Raw genomic sequence first — 26,660 nt, 5'->3', positions numbered from 1 at the left:
ATTTCTGCCTATTCAATAAGCTATTTCTGCTTATCCAATAAGATACACTAGGGACTATCCGGATGTCTTCATTTAAACAATGCCACCTAGTAGCATCCAGAGACATGCCTTCTCTGTCAATGTGTCTGCCCTCTGGCACAGAATCTCCCCAGAGGTGTGCATGGCTTCCACCCTGCACGGTTCTATAAGTCTTTGAAAAGTTTCTTTGCTCCAGGCCTAAGGTTGTTGGTTTGTTGAGCAATGTGGTTGGTTTTTTTTTTTTTTTTTTTGCAGTGGGTGATGTTATTCAGGTGTACTTTTTTAAAAACGTCTTTGAACTATGTAAGCTGCCCAGAGTCCTTTGGGAGCTGGGTGGCCTTTCCAAATCTACATAAATATGTTTATTTTTCTCGTTCAGACCACTGCTGAGAACTGAACACCTGTAGAATGGTCCCCAACCTTTTGGGTATCAGGGATCAGTTCCATGGAGAAAGCTTTTTTCTGCAGAATGGAGGGAGTATGATTTTGCGTACTGTCTGCATTCCGTGAATGGGGCTTCGCTTGTTTGTGTGGCCTGGTTGCTTACATGCCATGGACCAGTGCTGTCCTTGGACCATGGGTTGAGACCCTTGACCTATGGGAACAGGAGATGGAGTGGGGCAAATTTTCACCTACAAGCTCTGCAAATTTCATGTAAACAAATCAGTAAATTACTTTTGTTACAATTTTGGATGTACCAGATAAGAACCTTTTAAAAAATTTTTTAGCCTTACATTGATTCAGATCTCGGACATGACCAATACTATGATATTGACCAAGTCTAGAATTGATGCAAAGATCTCTTATAGAAATGTTCTAAAGGCAATCATGGAAAAAATTCATCTGGTCCTTATTTAATGATGGTATTTGCACCAGAATTTCCTTTGCTAAGAAATAGTTACCAGGATTTTTAACTACCGTACTGTTATTCCTTTCACACTTATTCTTTACAGCTCATCCAAGAGTGCTGATTGAGTCTTGTATAGCTATGGAGGCCTCTAGTGGCCAAAAGGAGAAATTGGAACAAAAATCTACAAATCCTGGAAGTTTTAACACTACAGTATTCTGTTAATGATGGTAATCGGAACTGGAATTTTCATGGCTAAGCAACACAGTCATAAAGCATGATGTCTGTAAGCCACCTGGAATTGCCATGGGCAAATAGGCAGCAATATACATTTAATAAAAATATTTTTTTTAAAAAATGACCACAGCACATAGTGACAGCAGTTCCAGCACTTCTGGCTGCTGTCATTAAGGGAATCCCCACTGTTGTTAAATGCAATAACATCACGTGGGTAATTCTGAGCACCTGGATCGTGAAAATGGGACAAGGGAAACACTGCAAAGGGCCGGCTATAAGTTCTATAATTGTTCAGCACAATTATAAGTTCTAACAGTCACTGAAGGAATAGCTATTTGAACAAGAATTATTTGTACTTCTCCCAGAAAAGATGGCAAATGCAGTACACAATTTGGTGTGCTTATTTAATATGTATCTCTTTAAAAATAAGACTCAGGTGAAATTCAGATCATATTCTGGGTCACCAAACTACAGGCTAGGGAATAGTCTTCTCACCCTTAATATCCAGTCTAGCTGGCCAAACATCAATCCACTGCTAAGGCTTTTCTAAAGGTTCATCTTCATCTTGAGGGAATCTAAAGAGTAAATGGAATTTTCTGGCAGAGAAATGCAAACAGCATTTTGGCTTTGGCTGTTCAATACTACAGATCAGAGGTTGTGGAGTCAGTGTACTGGACCATTACATATCTTTAATGGGAGTTACAGGATATAAAATATGAGCTATAAAGAGATATGGTGGCACCTTTATAAGATTAAGTTTTCTATAAATATAAAATAGGAGAGTCAGTTTGGTGTAACAGTTAAGGCACCAGAAACCAAGAGACTCTGAGCGGCGTTTCTCAAACTTGGCAACATTAAGATGTGTGGACTTCAACTCCCAGAATCCTTCAGCCAGTTAAAGGAATTGTCAGTTGAAATGCAGAAAACAACAGTGATAAAATTGCGCGCGGGTTCTTTTAGGGAAAGCACGTGACGGCCCGTCCCTCAAAAGCGGAAGACGATGGGGAAAATCGGGGAATGGGTGAGGATACTTTCTCTCTCGTGTTTTTAAAAGGATAGCGCGATTGCTTTTCGTAAGGCTATTATTGTTGTTGTCGGGAGCATTCTATAAACGTCAGGACTTAGTAAAAATAAGTTGGGTAGATTAAAACTGCTTACAATTTGGAAGATCTTGCCGCGAAGGGTAAGTAGTTGGAAAAACAATCCAAATAAATCCAAACAAAATGGGCGGGAATAGAAACGTTAGATCACAAAACCTTTTCTTTGCATGGATGTATAGCTTGTCCTAAAAGTAAAAATCTAAAAGTAGACAAAAGGAAGCATGGCGTAGCTTGCTAATGATTTTTTTTTTGTAACTTAGTTTAACAATGTTTGATGTTAAAAAAAAAAGTTGAGAATGATTTTTACTCCCACCTTTTAAGCAGAAAAAGAGACACTTCTTATAAACATAAAGTGTAATTCCTAGTGTAATTAAAGCTAAAGATCTTAGGAAATGTGCACATATCTTTAGGATAAACAAGATTTTACATTCTTTTCAAAGTTAAACTGTTCTACTGGTGCACGTGGAGCAAAAAACCCACACAATTGCGCCTTAGCCTTTCAAGCTCGCACGTTGCCAGCAGCAAGAGTATCTGGGGGCCCTTATTTAGTAGATTATTACATCAGTGATGCTTACACGTGTATGTTGGGACAATAAGACAAACTAAATACACTGAGGTTTATTTGCCTGCACTCTAAATGTCAAAAATCACAAAATTTATATTCTTAAACTACGTGCATTTTCAGTTCATTTGTTCAGTATATCTCCGGAACTGTTATTTGTATTTGGGGGCGAGTGAAGAAGAATTGGCAGATACTTTTATTGTACCACAATGAAAATAATATTTTTAATAAAATAACTTTCACTCTTGGGCCAAAGCCAATTCTTCATTGTTGTATAAGTTCTCTGACTGTGACTTTTCCAGATACAGTATCATATACTGCCTATGAAATCTCTAGGACTAAATAATGTTACTGCCTCTTGTGTAATTAATAAGTGGTCCACGAAGGAGGTCTGAGAAAATAAGGCAGTTCCAAGTACTGCATTTATTGGTTATAACCTCCAAAATCAAATTGTGCAAAAGCAAGTCACATTCCTTTAACTTACTAGATATAGGAATATCGTTGCTACTTGCACATATTTTTCTCAAATGTCATGACAGCTTAAAGTAGCTTTTCTAGTATTAATAGCATTTTGTAAATCATGTTTGATCTTGAAACAATATAAAATTTTGAGTGATTTGTAACTATAGCACAATGGGTTGCATACCTGAATTTAGATGTAGATGTAGATTAATTATATGGTAAATATTAATTCAAACCTGTTTTCCTTCCAATAGGATGATCAAAAAACAGAAAAACAGAGATCTTGCTACAGTAGGATATAAACATCAAACAAGATATCGTACTTAAGATTTCCTTTCAACATGCCCTTTATAGAGCAGTTTTAAATATGTATCTAAGTCTACTGTAGAATCACCTATGTTGTTACATTTGTTATATAACTTTTTCATATTGTAGTTGATGAACTTCCATACATATATTTAACATTTTCACTTATTGCATTAAAAAATGTAGTATTGTGGCAATACTTTCAAAGAATTTAGGCCCTCTGTTATGTACTTCTAAAGCAAAATCAAACATTTGGTTTCATATTCAAACTCAACATATTCAAGTACCTTTCAACTTTCCACACTTATGTGAACCTATTTAAACATTCTTCAATAAAAATATATTATCAAATATATGCTGCCTTGGTCCTAATTCTATTAATACGTAAACGCATGCTGCCGTGCTTTGAGAATTGTCTTGTTTTTGTGTGAAAAGGTTCAGTTTCATTTCTAAATTATAATTTAAACTATCATGACTATCATTTTGTTCTTAGGCAGAACAAAGCAATTGAAAACAATTGTATAAAACATGTCTGTTGCTGAAACATTACTGTTTGAGGATGACAGAACTATGTGGATGCTTGATATTAACATTATGTTACAATTATTTCAATACAATTTATTATTATTTGTTGTCTGAGCTAAGGAAGTAGACATGATGGAGCTGTAATAGATGCCATTTAAAGAACTGAAGGCATTTTTGATTACTTAAGAATGAACATGCCACCTCAAACCCAGTAATTTAATCTGAAAGATTAAATAGTTTTAAAATTAAATCAGTTTCACCTCTAGAAATTTAAATAGTGATATTTAGATGAAATGTGGGCTGAATGATCTTTGATGTAAAAATTCAAACATCTTAAAAAAACCAAAAATAAAACCAAGTATTGGTCTATTAGCCATTGTTCAGATTAATTACCCACAATGCAATTATTCTATATAATTACAAAACTTATAAAAATTTCGTGTCATGACCTGGATGACTGAGAATCTCCATAGACACAAATTCACAGCGCATCTTTTGAAAGCATGTTTATTAACATTTCAATAAATAAATGTTCAGTCTCTACTTTGAAGAAAAATGGAGAAAAAAATAGAATCCAGCCTAAATTCCATTGCCAGCAACGGACAAAGATTAATAAATAGTGCTTGTCTTTTACAAATCTTAAGGTGTATGGCAGTACAGACTGAAGATAAGAAGGCTAATAGAGCTAAAACTTCAAGACTAGTTTATGGTACCAAAGTCCTAGACTGTGCCACTTCTAAATCTATGATTGCTTTTCCTACCTCAGAATTCCCTGCATATTGAAAAAGCTAAACTGGAGTAGAAACAGCCTTCCCTGTCATTAAAAACAATCACTGATTCCAGGAAGATTCTGAATTTTATAATAGTTCAGCCCCTGAATTGTGTAATTCTGAATGCTGAAAAGTACAGATCAGACTATTATAATTTTCTAAACATGCTACCTGAATAGAATATTAGAAGCTTAATGTACAACCCTTAGAATTCTTCACAGAAGAAAATAAGACCTTGTATATGGCATTATGTATATTATTTTCTCACCAAAAATAGTGATATTGCATTAGAACAGAATTGTTGTCTAATTTTAGAAAATCTATTGATTTCATTTTATGAAAGTGAGATGTATCAGTATTGCTTTACTTTTGGCTCTTGTTTCTTACTTTCTGTTGCATCAGGCCAAAGACTCCTTTGAGATCCATGAGGAATCAAAAAAGTGACAAATTATTTCAACAAAATGGTAGAATTAAAAAAAATCCTCAATTACCCTCATACTTGCTTCCAAATCTCTTCAAAAAGAACTGGACCGTTTCAGGCCATACACATCTTATGATTACAATTGGTGTTAGAGAAGCAAATCAACATGTACAATGACAGTACTTTACAATTAAGTGAGTGCATATAGCAGTTAATATACAACAAATACATTTCCACCTTTAAAGGAAAAAAAACCATAATTACATAAAGAAGCTAACAAATTATGAATTTAAATCTGCTGCTCTTCTAATTTGGGTTAGATTCTTCGGTGCATTTTTGCAGAGTTTTAGAATCCTGAAATGTTTCTGCAAATCTTTCTCTTGCTTTTTCCCAGTTCCTTTTGTTTTTGGTACTGATGATCTCAATCTCTTCAGCAGAAATAGGCATACTTGCACCTAAGCCTGCATGCTTTCTGTGTAACTGAAGTTTGATCTGTTAAACATTGAATTTTTATAAATTAAATTCAATAAATATGCATTCCATAATTATAATTATTTTTTTAGACATAGAAAAACACTGTTGTGTGCAGAACCTGGAAATAATGTTCTTACTACTTTGCTAAAATATTAAGGTATTATTGGTGTGTATTCATGCTTTGCATATACAAGACCATCTATCTTGAGGCACTAAGACACCCAAAATGGCCAATGGGAAAATATAATAACATATAGAAATATATGGCCTGATATACTTTGTTCTTCTGGCCACATTCTGAAAATATATTCAGGCTAGAGAGAGAGGGAGAAGATGGGGAAATCACACTGCATAGTAGATTTTATCAAGTATATTACAAGATCAGATATTACAGTAATTGAAAGATTTCCAGTATATTCAAATGTTTTAAACACTAATTTGTTTTAACAAAACAAGTAAATATGCCATGTCAAATTTCAATGTATGTTTCAATCAAGTGGACTACTAGTTCATTTAATCTTATCATATATGAAAAACGTCATTTTTCTTAGACAACTTAATTAAGCCTAATGTGAGTTTAGCAGCCAGCATTCAGACACTGAGGTTTAATTCCCAGTTTCCCTAATAAATGATCAGATCTGAAAAACTGAACTTATCACCTCTGACAAAAGCTCTTACAGTTTGAAAGATTTTTTCCAAATTTAATCATCCTTGTGTCTTACTGCTGTTTCAGACCAGGTTTCTTAATTTCTTAACCCTGTTACATATCATGTAAGCAAGACAGCCATGCATATTATGCATGCATATCATGTTTCTTAGGCTTGTTAGTAAGCAGTAAAAATGAAAAGGCCACTTAGAAATTTGAATTTGTTTGCTTTATCAGTTCCAGTAAATGTATTACAGTGCAGAAACCATATCCTTGCAAATACAATTTCACGTGACATTTGTGTCTAGAATCCTTTGCTTTTAAAGCAAAACCTTGCATTTGGTCAAAAATGACAGTTATTTGCAACTCCATATGCCTGTTTGTAGGATTGTGCAAAACATTTGAAAGAGGTGTTTTGCAAAGCAAACTATCATGTATAAAGTCAACTTTTCAATGATAGAAACACCATATATTTTGAAAGGTTTACGCAGATGCCTCTGCATGTAAACAAATGCACAGCTACTTTACTATAGCTGTTTCCAGGCTGTTGGGAGATAGCTGCACCAATCTTACAAAAAATGCAGCTTTTGTTTTAATGATTGAATATATGCTCTGCTATTGTTCCTGAACAATGTAAAAGCATCTCATTGGAATGGTTTGCTCGTATATACTACATTGTCAGGATGGTCAGTTCCAAATCACAGATATTTTAATACTGAGTAGTAGTAGTAGGGATTGTGAAATGTTGCATGCATGGAACAAGCAATAGTTGTTCAAAGCACATGTGTTATATTCAGGCAGAGGCTAGAATACGCATTCTGAGTCTGTGCCTGAATATAACACATAACATTCAGAGCAGAGCTGTTCTGACATGGGGAACAGAGGAGAAAATGCAAAACCATCAATATTTGCACAGAGCAGCAATAAAGTGCATGTAATGGAGAATAAGGCGATGAAAAGATGGGATGAAGAGCAAGTGAGCAAGGTTGGGTATGCTGTGCACAGCAGCAGTGGGAGGGAAATAAGGGAACAAAAGACACTGGGCAAGTGAGGAGGGGCAGATAGGCTCTGGCAGGAGACTGGTAGCCACAGGTGAAGATGGGTGCTGGGAGATCATGAAGAGGGGTGGAGGGAAGCCAGGTATCTTGCACTTGAATTTACATGTGGCAGCAGAAAGGAGATAAGCATGGATTAGGGTTATGGGCTCAGGGAAAGGACGGGCAAGACATCATAGTCTACTTGCTCGTAAAACCTTTGAAGATTTTTCCCAGATGAAACCAGAAGTAATTAAAATCTTTATTAGAGTTTCAGCCAGTCGGATAAATTATGACCCGCTCAGAATTGGCCATTCCTGTTCATTCTACAGCACAAGTATACTTAAAAATAAATTCTACTCATTTTAACAGGGTTCTTTTTGATAAATAAAACAGAATTAAGAAGAACCCTATTTATATGGGATTGCTTGCTGAAAAAAAAACCATACATACTGGATCTTTTATTCCACCACCACTTTTTCCGAGTCCTTCTCCTTTCTTCCATCCCATCTTCTCCAATAGTTTGTGTCCTTTGTTATTCTCACTAATTTCCCTTCAAAAGTAAAACAGCAAATATGGAAAAGAGGAGTTGGAATAATAATTGTTTAAATTTTTATAATTGTTTAAATTTTCCAATAATGGAAGATACCAGGTTATATTTTAATACTTATTTTGAAAATATATTTATATATAAAATATCCCTTCTTATGCAAGGGAATATCTCCGAGTACCAGTGCTAACATACAATTATGACCAAAACACCTCACCAGCAATCTACATACAGATGAGCAGAGATTAACACCAAGATTAACATTAATCAAGAACCAATACCCCAGTCAAGGAACTGCTAAACAAGTTAATAGTAAATAGCCCAACCAAATAATCACCAACACTGACAGGGCAAGCCACTAGAATATACAATGAGAGCAAATCTCATTCCTTACAGCATTGATGATGTTACCTAGTTTGGGTAATAAAAGCAAGGAAACAACAAAGCTCAGAGAGCCCCAAGAACACTTCATGCAACTATAATATTTTACAGTGCCTATTATTCTGATCATATTATACCAATCCTGACTTCCAATTAATGCAGATGTCAAATCCTTATCAGAACAATTTAAAGTGCTTGTATCTACCATACTTTTAATGTATTTTAATCTTCGCTGTGACTACAACATTGGTTGTTTTGACTTATTTTAAGTCAATATTTGTAATGTTTGAAATTATTTTAGATTTTTTTAGAAATTTGAATCTTGCAATATTGTGTATTAGTGCAACACCTTCTAATTATGTAAAATAAAAGAAACCAACCAACTTACACATGTATAGAGGCTGGAGCATCATCTCTATAAAAGTTCCCTTCACTTCCAACTGTTTCACGGCGCTTTCCTGCTCTGTCTTTGTAATTCGGATTTTTTACAACTTTATCAACTTCATATTCTGTATTCTTTTAAAAACAAAAACATATCTCATAAATTAAGGGTACTTTTAAAATCTTAGTTACATATATTGCAACAGGAAATTGTGATAAAAATAATGGGCATGAAAGACCTTAAAAAAACAGACTGAATTATTTATATTCTTTTAATTTAGAAAGAAATGACTAGGAGGGGTAGAAAATGGCACAGACTCATAAAGTATGCATAATAGAGGAAACAGAAACATGTTTTTCTTATTTGAGATTCAAATTGGAGTACAGGTAGTCCTTGACTTACAATCACAATAGAGCCCAAATTTTTTTGTTGCTAAAAAAGACAGTTAAGTGAGTTGTGCTCCATTTTACAATCTTTTTTTGCCCCAGTTCTTAAACAAATCACTGCAGCTGTTTAATAGAACCATGTGGTCATTAAGTAGATCTGGAGTCCCCCATTGACTTTGCTTGTCAGAAGCCAGCTGGGAAGGTTAGAAATGGTGATCACATGACCCTGGAACCAGTGGTAGGTTTCCAATTTTTTTTTTACTATTGGTTTTCTCGTGTACGCTCACGCGCGATGCTTTTGCGCATGTGCAGAAGCGTCCGGGCAGGTGAGTGGAGCCTCCAGCTGCCGCCACTACCAATTCGCCTGATCCAGGCCAAACCAGAAGAAACTCACCTCTGCCTGGAACAGTGCAACAGTCAAAAATACATGCCAATTGACAAGCATCCAAATTCTGATCATGTGACTATGTTGTTATAGTCATGTGTGAAAACCAGCCATGTCACTTTTTAGTGCTGTTTTCTACTTCCATCACTAAATGCATTGTTATTAAATCAAGAACAACCTGTACATCCAAATAGTTTTTTTAAAAACCCACTTATTTGTGAGTTTTTGAGGAGGAGCTAATTACCTACAATAGGAAGCTAGGTGTTGGATTAGAAGGGTCTTTTGATTTTATCCAGTAGGTCTGCTTTAACATTCATAAGTTACTATAAAAATGAACTCCTTTAAAAGGCAATATTATGTTTATGATGGTGATGTGGACACTGTCAGAGCCTTTGCTTGTGGTCCAACCAGGCAAAAAACACTTCTATAAATTAGTTTAAATGCTCACATAATTCATAAATTGGGTATAATTCATGTATTTATACCCTGCATTTTCTTTGGAAATGCAGGACAGTATATCCCCATGACACATAAAATATCTTGGGTGAGAGAGAATGACTAATTCAAAATTACTAAATAAGTTTCATGATTGAATAAGGACTTGAGCTGATGTCTCCACAGTTTCAATCCAATATGGTATCCTGATTCTTATTTGTAGTACATCTCATTCTATATTACAGACTATCATAACTGAGGCATATCGGAATAGTCCAAATGTTTAAAATAAGTTCCAAAATGCATTATCAATTAAGAATACATTTAAAAATAAATCTACCTGTAAGCCATATTTTACACGTATTTGTTTTAATTCTTTTCTTCTAACTAATTCCTTTTCCTCTTTTGTCAATGAAGGAACAACTGAAATACAAAGAATTTCATCAAATAACAAAACCAGTAACTTACTGCATGTAGACAGGAATCAAATTAACCATGTTAGGCTTACACCTATACAAATGTATTGGTCTACCTCATAGTATCTTCAAGACTAACTAATATTAGTGCATCATCATTGTCAAGCAGGAGCTCACTTCCTCAGATGTTTAGAATGGGCATGATTTTAATTGTAGAGACAGAGAGGAAAAGGTTGAGTACCTTATCAATTAGCAAATGGAAAAATATAAGAACATTTGTTATTTGCTAAACACACTCAATGTATTTAAAGTCCTATAAGAACAAACTATTCTATGCATCCAGTGAACTATTGCTCACAAAGGCTTAAATCCTAATGAAATTAGCTAGCTTTAAAACCCCTTCCAAATTCAACTATCGTCCCCTTCCATTATAAAACCTGTGAAGGAGCTTAAGTTATTTATTATTTGAGTTAATTTATTTCTGTCGATGAAAGACTAAGCTTTATGTTCAATTGCTTTGCGACGAGCAGGATACAAGTGTATATTATTTTAATAGTCAGGTGGCTATCTACACATTAGGACAACATGTGTCTATCTACCGCTATACTTTTTAGCTTCTAACACTTGATACTTTTTAGCTTCACTTATAACTGAAGATGGTAAGAAAGGACTAATAAGCTCACTTCAGAGAATATTGATTATCTAAATTCAGCTTCTTGTCCTTATACTACTGTGTAGTAACTACTTTCTTGGGTAGACAGGTAGATGAACTCCTATACACTTTTTTGCAGTTCCCAGAACAGAAATCATGGTATCAAAATTCAGCAGCAAACTGATAGAAAAAAACATTATTTCTAGCCAATTTTCATTTTCAAACAAAATATAAAATATGTCTGAGAATAGAACTAATATTAAGAAACCACCTCTCACTTGGAAAAAACACAAATGTAAAATTCCAAAATCTAACCCATGCACAAATGTAGCCCTTTGCCCCCCAATGTAGAAATATTGTTTTGAGCTATCTGTAAAGTTTATCTTGGTGGATCTTATGCTAAACTGAGCAGTGAGAATGGTGACCCCAACTAGAAAGGAGGCAAAGAACTGTATTTTCCTCTAATATATCTAGATCAAATATAGCATAAGAGCTGTCAATTGAATAAAAAATATATAAATATATGCCTATATATTCAGCATCCTGAATTGAGAGACAATTTGAGACTGTCACTTAAAACAAAGATGAAAAAAGTTAAGTTTGAAAACGTTTCAGTTCTTGAATTCAGGCTGCTTAATATGGCTAAGACCATTAGCTTACACCAGTGATGGCGAACCTTTTCGGCACCAAGAGCCCAAACCAGAACATAAGTGCATGTGCGCATGCCGGAGTGCCAGAAACCTGAAGACCAGCTGGGCAGTGCACACATGCTTGTTTTTTGGCTGTTTTTTGGGCTGTTTTCAGGCCATTTTCAGGCTGTTTTTCAGGCTGTTTTCAGGCCCCAAAACAGCCTGGAAAATGGCCATTTTTGGGGCCATTTTCAGACACTGAAGACCCGATGGTTGGCACACATGAAGAGCAGCTGGCGACGGTGCACATGCCCACAGAGAGGTCTCTGCGTGCCAGCTCTGGCACGTGTGTCATAGGTTCATCATCATGGGCTTACACCATTAGACTAACACCATTAGGTTGAATATTTTGTGCATTAAAAACATAAAAAGCTTCAGTACTAAAAATATTTATTTTTAACATATTAAGGCAATTTTCAGCAAATCTCAGTTACTGCTAAAAATCAGCATTTTCAGTAGTCTAAAAAGTACTGGTATATGACATCTTATAAATCTAATTTATTAAATAAACTCATTTTCTTCTTTATCTTAAGACTCTAATCATGCAAGCTTAATGACTTGAATTTTCTATTATTCTCTATCTTATCTGAGTTTTATAATATATTGCCTCATAAAAAGCTCTTGAATGTTTCCTATCTTTGGATGATCCACATATCTACATCTAAGAGTTTTTCAGGTTGACTTACTTAACTATACAATATTATTTTCAATATAATGTTTTGTTTTAACTTTTCCTTAGAAGTTAACCATATTTCATTACTTACTAGAACATTCATTTTTCTTATCAAGGCGAAGATGGGCTCTGACTTGCCCTGGTTCACATCCATCGCAGGTTTCACTACCAGGGTGTATATGAAAAGATAGTACAGTTTCTCCAATCTTCACTTCATCGCCGTGTTCCAGAACATGGGGGTCACTTTTTGTTTTAGGCTGTAAATAAATGAACACGAGATCTGGGAAGCAGAAAATTAACAAGAGAACCTGGGACCATTACTTCAGAGAGAAAGGTATAGAGAGGATTGTATGTGACACAGCAAAACATGCATTTAGCAGTTTCACAGCTGAGCAGAAAGGATAGAGAAGTGGCCATCTGAAGTGCTGGGGAAAGGCAGGGGTCAACAACATCAGCCAGAAGAATGTTTCTTTGTTATACTCACCTGAAGAATTTGGTTTCCATTAACCACAGTGCCATTCTGACTGCCTTGATCCACAAGAACATAACTTTGCAATTCATGATCAAAGTATACTTCCACGTGGAACTAACAGAAAAATATTTTGATAGCAAGTACATAAATATTGTAAAACATTTAAAATGTAATAAATCAATTTTTTTCTGCTGTAATCATCTTTCCAATTACATAAACATGCTTAAAGAATTAATTACCTTGCTGACAGAGGCCTCTGGAATCTGCAGGGTATGTTCCATCCCTTTCTCTCTGTTAAAAAGAAGTAATTGTTAAAGTCTGGGGATACATGGCACATATATTCACTGAGAAGCAAGACTAGCCTCAGCAGTCCATGGCAGACTCGACTTCATTGGCAGAATCCCTCATTAGTGATTATGTCAGCATTCCTTTAATTGCCAGCTGGAAGCCTTTGGGTTACCAGAGACACACTTTTAAAAAAATTAACTTTTGAGATCTGTAAGTACACTAGACATATAACTCTGAATTTTGAGGCTAAAATTATTTTTTAGTAAAATAGCACTTTTCATATTAGAAAAGTTGAATGATCTTTTACTGTTTTTTTATTTGGTTAAATAATGAATGGTATACCCTGGTTCCATTAAAATGGGCTTAGAGGAGGTCCTCTAAATTTTGCCCATGTCCAGGTACAAATTTATTCTTTTTTTCTTCTTCACTTCACTGTGGAACATTTGAATCTAGTTATTTTCATAAATTTCTACAAAACCCTACTGTAAATCTGAATTAAATAGTAATTTCATCCAGCACTGTCAGAAATGCCCATCAGTTATTGCCAATATTGTCCAGAGACATCAGTTAAGTCCATCAGTGGATTTAGAAGGGATTATTATTAGAAAGGAGCAAGATTCAGATAGTCACTTACTTGTGCATGCATGCGAGCGCACACACACACAATGCTGATTTTCTCATATCCAGCAGACCAGATTCAAGAGTCCACCAAAATGCCTTATAATGAGATAATAAACCAAGAGAAAAAGTGGAATTTACAAACAAGAAAAAAAAATCCCAACCCCAATGGATTCAAATGCCTTTTATGCAAGGATAGGAAGCAGCAGTAAGGAAACTAAAAAAGAACACATGTGGGCGTAACTTTAGGACATTTTTATCTGTGTCTCCTCAGTGCACTTCCTATATATACAGTTACATATACATGCATCTGTTTTTGTGTGTGTATTTTAATGAAAAAATCTAATTGAGTTGTTTTAAAATAGTAAATCAGTACATTCATTATAATCAATACTTATATAAGAAATCAGGTTCATTCAAAATGAAGCCTTGATTACGAAGATGATCATTAAAAATATTACAAATATGAATAAACAGGATGGAATTAAGACAGAAATCTAGACATCTCATTAACAATTGTGCGGTACCTTCCAATTGTGGCAGGTTTCACAGCTGTGATGATATACAGAGACCCCATCTGCAGTACTGGTGACCTAATTACGATCACTCTGATACAAGGTGGCCAGATCTTGTCTTCATCTAAATAAATAAATCAGTATCAGGATAAGAAACTTTTCTCTGCATCCCCAAAAGAGAATTAGAAACCATATTTGATTTTCAGCCAATATATAGATATATATGTGGAAGCAATATATAAAATTCGCAAAAACTATGTAAAACTTAAAATATGAATAATGCAGCCATACCTACAAGAGAAAAATTGGCAAACTTGTTTTCCCAAGGTGTAGCCATTAAAGACCAATGCTAATCATTGTAACTCTAGAGAGATACTTCTTGGTATTGCATATATAAGAAAAGAATATAGCATTAATACAGCTAAAATAATCTTAGAGTAACCAAATGAACAGAGAGAACATGTCCCCACTTCAATGTGCTAATCCTAAACTGATGTAGTAATAACTTTGTCAGATTAAGTGAAAGCAGCAATGAAGAGAGCTGCTGTATTCTGTTATTTGAGAGGAAAAATCTCTTATGGGAAATGCATTTGTAGGTATTACATATCTTGTTAATTTGAAGAGTGGGGGGGAGGAGAAGAGAATGAGATAATACCATTACATTCATGTGGATTTCTCTTAAGCATCTTTCATTGGCCACTGAATGAATAGAACAGAATTCCTAATTATGTAGACATTTGCTTCTTATTTAGTTGATATTTAATGGCAGTAATTGAAAGACGGATGATCCCTAAGAGTTCTATATTTTAGAAATCAACAAACGCTGAAAAGCTGTATAGGTAATCTTCACCTTACAACAATGCATTTAGTGACCGTTCAGTTACCACGGCACTGAAAAAAGTGACTAATGACTGTTTTTCACACTTACAACCATTGCAGTATTTTTATGGTCATTTGATCAAAATTCAGATGCTTGGCAACTGATAGGTGCAGTGTCCTGGGATCATATGATTACCTTTTGCGACATTCTGACAAGCAGAATAATGGGGAAGCCAAATTCATTTAACAACCATGTTACTAACTTAACAATTTCAGTGATACATTTAACAACTATGGCAATAAAGGCCATATAATGGGCCAAAATTCACAAGTTTCTCACAACAGAAATTTTGGGCTCAGTTGTGATCGTAAATCGAGGACTACATTGATTGTCTATTTTCCTGGAGCAGTCTGGAACAAAACAGAAGTGATACTTACTTTTTCTCAGCAGCAGACTAAATGTTATTGAACTTTCTGTGAACTTTAAGTACTTTTTAAAGAGTATTACCATCTTAATAACTAATTTATATCAATAAGCATCTTATGCCCACTTGTAAAAATAGTTTTTCTGAACATGTGTTTTCAAGTCCATGTTTACTTTTTTCTATCAATATCCATATAAAGAACTATGTGCACAGTAAGTTTTTACTTGATAGATTTTTCTAATTATGGATCAATATTTATAAGCAGGACATTGGGATATTTTATGTACTTCACTGAAGAACTTGATTTTGACAGTTTTGCATTCAAATGTGTATAATTCAATTTTCTAACAATTATTTTTTATCGTTTCCAATCTGCAAATATTATTCCTAAATATCCTTCATAAAAAGATCCTTCAAAAAAACCTTTAATTTTACCTTCACTATCCACATCTTCTGAATTTACAGTTTCTTCACTTGTCGCTTCATTTTCACTGCTATATTCCTCCTGTTCAGTGTCTGTGATTTCACCTTCTTCTGGCTCACTTTCTGTATCTGTTCTACTGTCTTCTATACTAGCAGTAAACTCTGCGTTTATACTACTTCCGTTGGCAGTAACAGATTCCTTAGTCTTTTGAGTGTTTCTTGTATCAAGGTCCACTTTAGCCTTTTTCACATCTGGAAATTCTTCCTCTCCTGGAGAACCTGGTTCATTAGGGGCAAAAAGGCAATTCAGACTGCTAGATGACTTTTGTTCTTCTGTGTTCAGATTCTGAAGATTTATAGAAAAAGGAATGTAGTTAAGTTTTAAAATTTGTGTGTGTGTACAGATACACAGAGAGTATATAGCAGGATAATGAGAATTCACTTTGATCAATTTAACAAGTATGGCAAAATATAATGGTTGCATTCCCTTACTACTCCCAACATTTTTTTTTTCTTTTTTAAACAAATTGTGCCTTGCACTTGGGGATGTCACTTTCCTACTAGCCTTTTGTCCCCAAAGCATTTCCTATATTTTCATTTAGTTCAGTAGTCTGTTAGAATAAACAGCTGGCCAACTAAGCATCATTTCCAAATTCTGTCAGTAAACCCAGGAAAAAATAATTATAGTTTGTCTTCATCTCAACAATAACATAATTTCTCTTCTTTGGAATAAACATATAGCTCCAACTGACAAAAGAGAAGGACAAGACCAGTTGTTTCTTTTACAGAAGTGAGTCTATTATATTCTGGATAGAATTCGTGGCACGACAAAACCGCGCTACGCAAAATAGCGGAGATTAAATCGCGTCGCTAAAGTCGCGACGTCATCACCGCGGGGACAACAGCGCGGCGACAGAAGGGCATTCTACATACTTCGTTCTTTGCCTCCAAAGGTAGCCCTCCTCCTCCAGCTGACAGCGGCAGCGGGCACAGGGCAAAGCGGGCTGCCCAGCAGCAGCAGCCTGCGGGAAGGGTCCAGCACAGCCACGGGGGGCAGCAGGAAGCCCGCGGGGGGCCGAGCAGGGCCGCCGACGCTGGCGGCGGAGGAGGACGCAGCAGCGGCGACGGCTGAGGCTCTCCCGGGGCCGGCGAAGCGGCCTTGCCCGGCAGAGGCAGGCCGCCCTCTTCTTCCTCAACAACATCTCCTTGGATAGGCGGCCGCCGCCACCGGGCAAGCCCACTTCGCCGGCCCGGGAGAGCCTCAGCCGCCTCCGCTGCCGCATCCTCCTCCGCTTCCTGCTGCCCTCCGCGGCTGAGCTGGACCATTCCCGCGGGCTGCTGCTGCTAGGCAGCCCGCTTTGCCCGTGCCCGCTGCCGCTGTCAGCTGGAGGAGGAGGGCTACCTTTGGAGGCAAAGAACGAAGCATGTAGAATGCCCTTCTGTCACCGCGCTGTTGTCGCGGCGGTAGGGTCGTTTTTTTCTTAGCGCTTCGGACGCCGCGGATTTGCCTCCGCATTTATGTCGGCGCGGATAAGGGCATCGCGGTTTTGTGGTGGAACCGATAGAATTATCAGGGTAGTTTTTTTATGGGAGAAAGACTGTTAACCATTGTTTTGTTAATTCATTGTTACTTTTCTGGTTATCTACCCATATATTACTATAACTCCTATTCCCATAATCTTTAACTGGATAACATGCTGCATTTTGTCAACAGTTTTCAACCAAGATGGTGTATCTTATAAAATGCATCCAAAAGCCAGAACCTATAATTCCCAAGGGAAAGAAATTGTGCCTGTTTTAGTGCTGCTGCTAATTTATTTTATATTCACTTTTAAGGATCCAAATTCTTTCAATGAGGCCATAAACAATTTAAGTTCCTTGTTTTATCTACCACTCATTTTATTTATTGTTAAGGCCAAAATATTACTTACCTCAAAGCAGGAGAAGCAACTTCATGCATTATTTAGGACAAAGTGTAACATATATAGAGCCCATAAATTTATTTTTTTTAATTATCTGTAGGAACAGATAATTTCTGATGACTTACACCTTAAATGACCTGCCTTAATCTATCTAAAGGCAAAAAACCAAATAAATCAAATTTCCTTCCAATAATCAGTATAAAATTTTTAAAATCATCAAAATAATTTTATTGGGAAGTACGGCTTATTGGGGGTCATAGTCCAACTCAGTATTCCGAAAGGAAACATCTTTGTCCGTTCCAATTAGACTTGAGATAATCAGGAAAAAAGCTACAAATTACACTTCACTGAATTATTGTGACATCAAATATACAATAACTGCTGCCATAATTGATCTGCATTTCAAATTATAATCACCATATTTTCCTGAAGGAAAGACACCCCCCCCCAAAAAAAAAATTATTATCTGTGGGAGGGCAAACACAATTGAGTACATAGTATCACACCTTGAAGTAAAAGCCACTGAATTCAGTGGATCTTATTACTTAATAAACATAGGATTTGTTATGCTTTTAGTTCACAATGAAGGTCTCTACTGATCCATTTCAATAAAGAAGGATCCCAATTTTCACCCCCAAATAAATGGGTATAAGCATCCAGTCTGAACATAACAGCAATTTACACAAACTCACTTAGCAAAGAGTCATAGAATTCAATAGGACTTAGTAAACATGCAGATTTATGCCTGCTGAGCACAAGTGTCTGTAATTTCTGTCAGAGCATGCATGCCTGTGTGAGGGATCAACACAATTGCTTTGACATAAATATGTACATAGGAGGTCAATAAACGCTATCAACAGGGAATACTATTTTACTGCATTTAGTTATCATTTGATTATTATTACTAATGCACCACAAGCTGCCTTTTTACAAACTAAAAATCATTGACTAAGTAAATACCTTGTGCTCATTTGTCCTAGAGCATTCTGCATCTTTTCGTTTCTTTTTGCTTTTTCTGTCTCTGCTGCTCTGAAGAGTTTCAGTTCCATAAGACTGTAGATCCACTCGAGAGTGGAACTGGTATCGGCCACTTTCAACATCACAGTAATAATAAATTCCAGTGGTTGGATCATAATACAGCTGATTTTCCTTTAATAAAGTTAAATATGCACCATATCTTTACATCTGGTATTTTATACATATTACTATGTAGTTTGACAGATAAATACTATAACACTTGACAATATATTTTGTAAAAACACTTTGCAAGATATATTATCCATAAAAGCATTTGATTTTAAAAATGATGTCATTTGATTCAAACAATTATTCTGCTTTCCCTCACTGTATATCTCATCCCAACTCTTTTTGGACAATTGTGAATACTCTGGAACAAGTTCTGCAACAATGTATACACTGTGTGTGGTAGAGAGGGAGGCATAAAATAAGTCTTGGTATATCTGCAAAAACCCATCTATGTAATGTTGAATGTAGTCCTTGGCTAAACTTTTAATTCCAGCAAATAAAGTAATGGCAACATTTTTACTTTTGTTTGTAACAGATATCACTCGTGCCTTTTTGTCTTCTACTGTATGAATTACTGTAATTCACCTTACGTAAGACTATTATTTAAGACCATATGTAAACAATTACTGTACTTCATATAGTGATTTCACTATCTATATCAAAAGATTTCACAACAGAATTCAAAGTACTAGTTTTCATAAATAAAGCCCTATGTAGCTCAAATATCTACAAAACTATTTATCTCAGACAGATTCTGTCTGCCTAATCCAAGTGAATACCTGCATTGCCCCTTAAGGTAAGGATAGTTTCTACTATCATCGACTTTTGGAAGCTTGTAAAAAACTTGGGAAATTTTAGGTCTGAGACCTAACTGGTATGGAATTGCTGGCACCAAATGTGTAACTGTTAAGTATAATACCATCCTTCTTGCAGTTGCTTGTACTTTTGTTTACTTTGACTGTGTCAGTCAAAGAAAAAAAAGTGAAGCAGTAAGGAAGAGACAAAGAAAAAGTAGATAGAAAAAATCTTTTTCTGATGCCTTTTTTCTTCATCCCTATTTTCTCTCCCCTTCCCCCCAACTATATATATATTTTTTCTTTGAATGCATTTCTTATTATATACACTGGCTGTGTCAATATATAATGTGCATATCTTTCCACACTTCTTAGAATCCTTCAAGTTAAAAGTGCCTAAGTAATCTTTATAAATAAAGCTTTACTATTAAAACAAGTCTGACTTTTATTGTCCTCTATTCAATATTTTTGGATGAATTATTTTTTCAGTTAAATACATGTAGCACAATTCTGGATGCTATGTTTTAGTTTCTGTATTTCCAGATTTTTGGTATAATTAATTCAATGAAAGTGCTTTATTTTGTCATTGTTAGGTTAGTTTTAAAATATACATTTAACAATGTTAAATTGATACTGTTACATTAAACTCCTTTTCTGATTGCATCACTGATCTCAGAATATGAATATTAAATGGGATCACCCTACTGTAATTCAATGCCCCTCTGCAATTCAACAATTAAAATTCAATGTAAAAAAACTTTACCGAATTATAATAGAATCCAGTGCTATGGTCATAATATAAGCCAGTATTTTCATCATATGTAAATCCTGTTTGTGTTACAGCAGCTTCTGCAGCAGCTCTCAGACTTTCTGCTAATGTGCCTTCTGTTAATGAAACATCTTTTGATTTCTAGGATTAAGAAATACAATATACCATGATAAATTATGTTATGTAGGAATTTTGCAAAGTTTATTTTGCAAACATTATTTTATAGTAACTTTATGAAGGATTCACCAAATCCCAAACTAAGTTTAGATTTCATTTTATTTGATAGATTTCATTCCATATGTTCATTCCAAAATATTATCTGCTAAATATATTAGCTTATAAGTGCAACCAATCCCACTTTTTATTATAAATTATTTGTGTGTGAATCTCAAACATAGTACAGCAATGTATAAATTGCATCTTATCTTTTTAGAAAGATAAATGTTCCATATAAAATATTTTTAAAAAATCATGCTAACAAAAGAATTGTACAAATTTTGTAGAAATAAGTACACTGTAAAAAAGAAGATATGTTTATTATACAGAATAAAGTATTTTTAAATTACTCCAAACTTTTCTTTTTGTAATTCTTAGACGACTACAGAATCATGCAAATAAAATTCAGCGGCACATTAGTTTTCTGCTAATTTCCAAAAGAATAGAAAATAGTGACTGTTGCTAAAATTAACTCCATCCATTTGTGAAATGCACTGATGCTATTGCTGTAGTTACTAAAAATAGAATTTTAAAAACTATTATTTCATCTCTTTACTGCAAAGCATTGCCCATGCAGATACAATCCTTCCACAATTAAAATAGACTATAACGCTATTTTAAGATTATAGCAATAATGATCAATATGGAGGGAAGCTGCTAAAACGTAAAGAAGCACTTAGTGGCATGTGTTTCATCAATAATACATAGCTACTATACAATAACACCAGGTGGTATTCAGACGGTTCTTTCCAGTTGGGGCGAACTGGTAGTGGTGGCTGCGGGAGCTCTGTCCACCTGCCCCGACATAATGTGCAACCTTCTGCGCATGTGCAGAAGGTGGCACATGTGGAAGAAGCGAGCGTGCATTCGTGCTCACATTTGCAAACTGGTAGGGAAGATAAGTGAATCCCGCTGCTGGATAATACATAGCTACAATTAAAAGAGTTTTAAGTTTATTTAGAGAAACGTGTTTCTTTTTTCATGCATCATTCTATATAAATAATTCAAAATAATGCTACAAGCATCAATAGCCAGAATGATAACATATATAATTAATTTTTATCCTGGTAGATTAATCTTAGTATCCATTTAGTACATTGTTGTTTATTAGTGAACTTCCAGCATCTCTAAATATACATTAATTTAAAAGAAGTTAGAAAAATGAAATGAACAATGAAATATGCCGCAAACAATTTTTGAATGAAAATATAAATTTGACAAATAAGCAAGCTTACCTGCGCATTATTTATTATGTTTTCCTGTTCCTCAAGCTCATCTTGCTGTCTGTCTTTAACATCAAAATGATTGTCTAATTGTAAATGATCTGTACAATTTGAGTTCAATATTTCATTATCATGGTTTGGTTGCACTGGTGCAATGGATACTTCAGAACAGTTGTAATAATCATGAGGATAGTAATAATCTGTTAAAAATTAGAGTGAAGAATTAGACATCTGAAAGAATGAAGAATTTTACATCTGAGACAATATTCATTATATCTATCTATCTATCTGTCTGTCTGTCTGTCTATCTCACATTTCCTAGTGTTCATGCATTAAAGTCCATCACAATTTAAATACCAAAGTAAGATTCTAAGAAGGGTAGTTTTTAGTTCTCAACTTAATTTCGGCTGCATTATTTATCAGAAAATAATAGCATACAGTAATATTTGTAAACCTGCTTTAGTTTCATTAAGATTAGATTAGATTAGATTAGATTAGATTAGATAGATAGATAGATAGATAGATAGATAGATAGATAGATAGATAGATAGATAGAGGCAGGCAGACAAGCAGGTAGGTAGATATAGATACACACACACAAACAATACACAAACACACACACACACACACACACCCCGTATAAATAGCATCAAAGCATGCAAAAAATATGAAGACTGTTGTTATTCCGGCTATGCTTGGACTCTATAATATTGAGACTATTGGCCCTTCTAGAGTAATTCAAAGATATGTAAGAAAACTATACAGACATCCCAATCATTATAAATACTTAAAAGCATATTTTCCTCAGTGGATTTGCCTTGGGAAATAGCCTTAACCAAAACATCAATTTTGATAGTAACTGATTTGATAGCTTCTCTAGGTAGATAGAAGCTAGGGATAAGCAAATAGGAATGTTAGATTTGTTACATATTTATTTTTTTAGTTTTAAAAGTATATTATCATAATGAATCTTTACTGTTGGAAAAAAAAATTAAACCCCAAGATAAAACAGGGATTAATAATACATTTATATAACCAAATAAATACTTGAAAAAAGCAGAGTTGATTTTGATTGGCTCAAATTGTTGCATATCGTTACTTGATTGAACTTTCGTCATTATGGCTCGTCGTGATATGAACTGTAATTTTAAACACTGCTACATTAAACTTGCTTCTCCCTTCTCTTCCCTTCCCCGCCATCCCTTTTTTCTTTTCAAATAATGTATTTGTCTATATGGGAAGTAATTATTTAAATATTACTATTTTTAAGTTGCACTGGAAGCTTTTGTCTAAATAATTTTGTAACAAGGTTTTAATAATAAATGTAGATTTACAATGCAATTTCAAGCATTTTGTATTGGTTAGGACAAAGTCCTTTATCAGCAAGACAAACACAACAGGCATGTATCAAATAGCCACAAGATTGTTTTGAATCTAATAAAGGAGAACATTTGTACTTCAGGGTCAAAATAAGAGGTCCTTGCTGCTCTCTGAGCTTGGTTGGTTTTTTTGCAGATGTTTCATTACCCAAACTAGGTAATATCATCAGTGCTGGCAAACAATGTTAGAAAACAATCAAGCTCAGAGAGCAACAAGGATCCCTTATTTTGAATCTTCATAGGATTTCCATTATTTCCTATTACCTGCATATAACCATGCAGCAGAGTCTTCAGTTTGCACTTCTACAGAAGATTTTGTCTTCTCATTTCTTTCACCATTGCTGACTTTACCAAGTTTTTCAACCTACAAGATAAAACAAGCAGTTAAAAATTAAACCCACAACATAGATTAGTATGACTTAATCAACCAAAAAACATTATTTCAAATCCTCTTTTGTATAGAAACGAAATAAAGTGTTGGTGGACATGCATGTTAATTTGACTGTCAGACAAAATTTAATACTTTCAGATAACTACATTCTTTTGAATTACTAGCACTTCGAAATTGACCACTGAACAACCGAAATGGATTTTCCATGGTCTGCTTAATAGTAACAGGGTTGTCCTTCATCACTGGAAAAGTACATTTATGGTGCATAGTTCTAATGTTACTCGCAATATATGAAAGAGTTAGTTACATAGGTGGATTATGTATTGGAAATTATAGTCAAACATCATTGAAACTTTGTGTGTATATATAAGTTGTAGTATATATAATATTTTTTATTGTTGGTTGCTTCTTTTTTGCTTTTGCTTTTTGTGTCTATTCCCTTAGTTAAAGGGAGGGGGAAATTAAAAAAATCTGAGCCCAAAACAAAATCTTGTAAGATATGATCATGCCTGCCAGCCAAATCATCTTCTAGCATGCCATTAGCTGTATAGCTACTCTTCAACTTATAACTACAATTGGGACTGAAATGTGCTTTGTTAAATAATGTGATAGTTAAGTGAATTATGCCTGAATTTATCAACATTTTTGCCGCAGTCATTAAGTGATTCACTGCACTCATTAAGCAAATTCAGCTTCCCCCTACTGAATTTGCTTATCAAAAGTCCCCGGAAGGTCAATAAAGGTGATCACATGACCTACAACACCACAACTTTTGTAAATATAAAAGTGGATTGCCACATGCCTGACTTTTAATCACATGACAGGGATGCTGCAATAGTCATAAGTGCAAAGACCGGTTGTAAGTCATAATGTCAAATGGTCATTGAACAAGTCAAATGCTACCTGTAAATGGATTATGCAGCCTAATTGATCTTTTATCCATCACACTGACTTGCTTTTTTCTCTTTTTAATAGATTCTTATTATTCCATGGCTCTGAAAGACTACCGAGCGTCCTTAACTATCTTCTGAATCATTTGAGAGAACTTATGTCTAAGCCTAACGAGAAGGAAGGACTCACTGGAGAAGAGCCTAATGCTGGGAAAGATTGCAGGCAAAGAGAAGGGGACAGCAGAGAATGAGGTGGCTGGATAGAGTCCCCGAAAGCAGCAGGCGTGAGCTTAAATGGACTCCAAAGGATGGTAGAGGACAGGAAGGCCTGGAGGAACGTTGTCCATGGGGTCGCGATGGGTCAAATACGCTTCGCAACTAACAAATTTCTAAGCCTACCTTCCTCTGGAATTCAAGTATTAGGAATAGATCATAATGGGAGGGGGGGGGATGTATGTAGCCATTAAGAGTCAAAACCGATGTGATGGCATTTTATCAGTTCAACAGGACAACTGCAAGCCAGAAATAAATATTGGGCGGCTGCCATGTTGAGAGAAGAATGGCAGATGCTAAACCAAGATCTAAGGAGGGAAATCTTAAGGAAAACTGGACCAAAAAGGTTCAAGTCAAGCCCAACATCTTTCCCAGACTCTACTCCCTGTCAGGGAGACTTAAGTAGAGGTAGCTGAGGGTCAGGGTTGTCTCCTGTCTCTATCCAAGGCCCGGCAGAGAATCAAAAGAGAGTCCAGCGGACCTCCTCCCTTCAACAGAGGCGTCAAGCAACCGACTCTGCGGGTTCCCGGCTGCGCAGCCCCAGCAGAGCGGCCGCCTGTCCCCGAGAAGCCGGCAGGAGTGGAGAGGCGCAAGAACCGCGGGGCGTCCCCGAGAGCTCCCTTACCTGCCTCCGTAACTTGGCCGCGCAGGCCTGGGCTTGGAGGCGCCTCTTCTTTTCCCGCTCCAGTCGACCCCGGCAGGAGTTCAACTCCGCTTCCAGCGCAGCCACTTTCTCCCGCAGGGCAGCAGCCGGGGACTCGCCGGCTGCCTCGGCCATCCCGCTTCTCCCTGCCAGGAGGCGCGGCGGCAGCGGCGGCTGTTCAGCGATCAGCCGGGCAGGCTGAGGAGCAGCGACCTCGGAGCCTGTTCAGCAGCGCCGCCGCCGCTGCCTCCGCAACGTCCCTCGCGGCCATCGCAGCCGCGGAAGCCTCCCCTCCCCACCCCAACGCCACAGAAGAGTCGGTCGCTTCCCCTTTCTTTCTCCCCCTGCCCCTCGGTTCTTCGTGGGTCTTCTTCCTCCCTCAAGAAAACATAACAAAGTTCGTCGGGGATTATGGGTGGCCTCGTCGCTCTTCCTGAGAAGGGAGGAAGTGACGCCTTCAGCTGCGCCAAACGGGGATCGAACAGCTGTGTCCTCCTCTCCCGGCCGGGATTTGTCTGTCCCTCGCCTGGGTTTTTTTGCATGCTGTCTTTGGCCTGTAATCCCAAAGGTGCTTCCCTCCCACCCACCCCCCAAAAAAGGCAACTGGACTTTCTGGATCTTTTTCTTTGAAGACTTTCGCTTCTTATGCAAGAAGCTTCTTTATAATTTGCATTTTTTATATTTGTGACTAGCTCAAATATTTTAGAATTAATATTTGTACTGGCAAGTGCTTGTCTTCAGTAACCTATTATGTATGTGTTATTGATTACTTAACATTTGTTTAGGGACGAGGTGGCTCAGTAGCTAAGACGCTGAGCTCCCCTCCCAGCTTCTGCCAACCTATCAGTTCGAAAGCATGTAAACAATGGAAGTAGAAAAAATAGAAACCACCTTTGGCGGGAAGGTAACAGGGTTCCATGGGCTTTTGGCATTTAGTCATGCCAGCCACATGACCATGGAGACGTCTTCAGACAGCGCTGGCTCTTTGGTTTTGAAAGATGAGCACCGCCCCCTAGAGTCAGGAACAACTAGCACATATGTGCGAGGGGAACCTTCACCTTTAACATGTATTTGTAAGATCTACCATGAAAGGTAATACAGGTAGTCCTCAACTTGCCACCATAATTGAGTCCTAAATTTACATTGCTAAACAAGCCAATGAGCTTAATGACTTTCTAAAAGAATGCAAATGACTAGCTGTCTGCAAGGAATATAAATCCTTC

General features: G+C 36.1%; 1 protein-coding gene, 1 long non-coding RNA gene and 1 other non-coding gene across 4 annotated transcripts; 2 read left to right on the top strand and 1 right to left on the bottom strand.

Moving 5' to 3' along the window:
• Window positions 1-2,062: 2,062 nt before the first annotated feature.
• Window positions 2,063-3,530, top strand: LOC116506358. Of its 2 annotated transcripts, none has more exons than XR_004255015.1 (2): window positions 2,063-2,123; window positions 3,481-3,530. It is a non-coding gene; the product is annotated as an uncharacterized LOC116506358 (long non-coding RNA). The 2 variants fall into 2 exon arrangements; XR_004255014.1 differs by having other exon boundaries at window positions 2,086-2,285; window positions 3,481-3,515.
• LOC116506903 lies at window positions 3,149-3,285 on the top strand. The gene has a single exon (XR_004255109.1). It is a non-coding gene; the product is annotated as a small nucleolar RNA SNORA47 (small nucleolar RNA).
• Window positions 3,531-4,944: 1,414 nt separating the features above from the next.
• On the bottom strand, window positions 4,945-25,949 carry AGGF1 (angiogenic factor with G-patch and FHA domains 1). Its single transcript, XM_032213600.1, has 14 exons — window positions 25,420-25,949; window positions 23,505-23,604; window positions 21,874-22,061; window positions 20,417-20,563; window positions 18,794-18,982; window positions 15,924-16,257; window positions 14,257-14,368; window positions 13,063-13,114; window positions 12,836-12,937; window positions 12,443-12,608; window positions 10,262-10,344; window positions 8,722-8,849; window positions 7,856-7,955; window positions 4,945-5,740 (listed from the first exon to the last, which is right to left on the bottom strand). Exons 1-14 carry the CDS (start codon window positions 25,570-25,572, stop codon window positions 5,555-5,557), a joined length of 2,040 nt encoding a protein of 679 aa, XP_032069491.1. The 5' UTR covers window positions 25,573-25,949; the 3' UTR covers window positions 4,945-5,554.
• Window positions 25,950-26,660: the final 711 nt, after the last annotated feature.

Source organism: Thamnophis elegans, chromosome 3, assembly GCF_009769535.1.
Source record: "Thamnophis elegans isolate rThaEle1 chromosome 3, rThaEle1.pri, whole genome shotgun sequence".
Taxonomy (NCBI): Eukaryota; Metazoa; Chordata; class Lepidosauria; order Squamata; family Colubridae; genus Thamnophis; species Thamnophis elegans.
This window is presented reverse-complemented; position numbering and strand designations above follow the sequence as displayed.

Excerpts from the sequence above, each read along its gene's own strand:
- AGGF1 (XM_032213600.1), bottom strand. The coding sequence starts at position 25,572 with ATGGCCGAGGCAGCCGGCGAGTCCCCGGCTGCTGCCCTGCGGGAGAAA. Across the intron at positions 20,564-21,873 it reads ACATAATAAATAATGCGCAG|AAATCAAAAGATGTTTCATT; the intron begins GTAAGCTTGCTT and ends TCTTAATCCTAG. Across the intron at positions 16,258-18,793 it reads CTAGGACAAATGAGCACAAG|AATCTGAACACAGAAGAACA; the intron begins GTATTTACTTAG and ends ATAAATCTTCAG.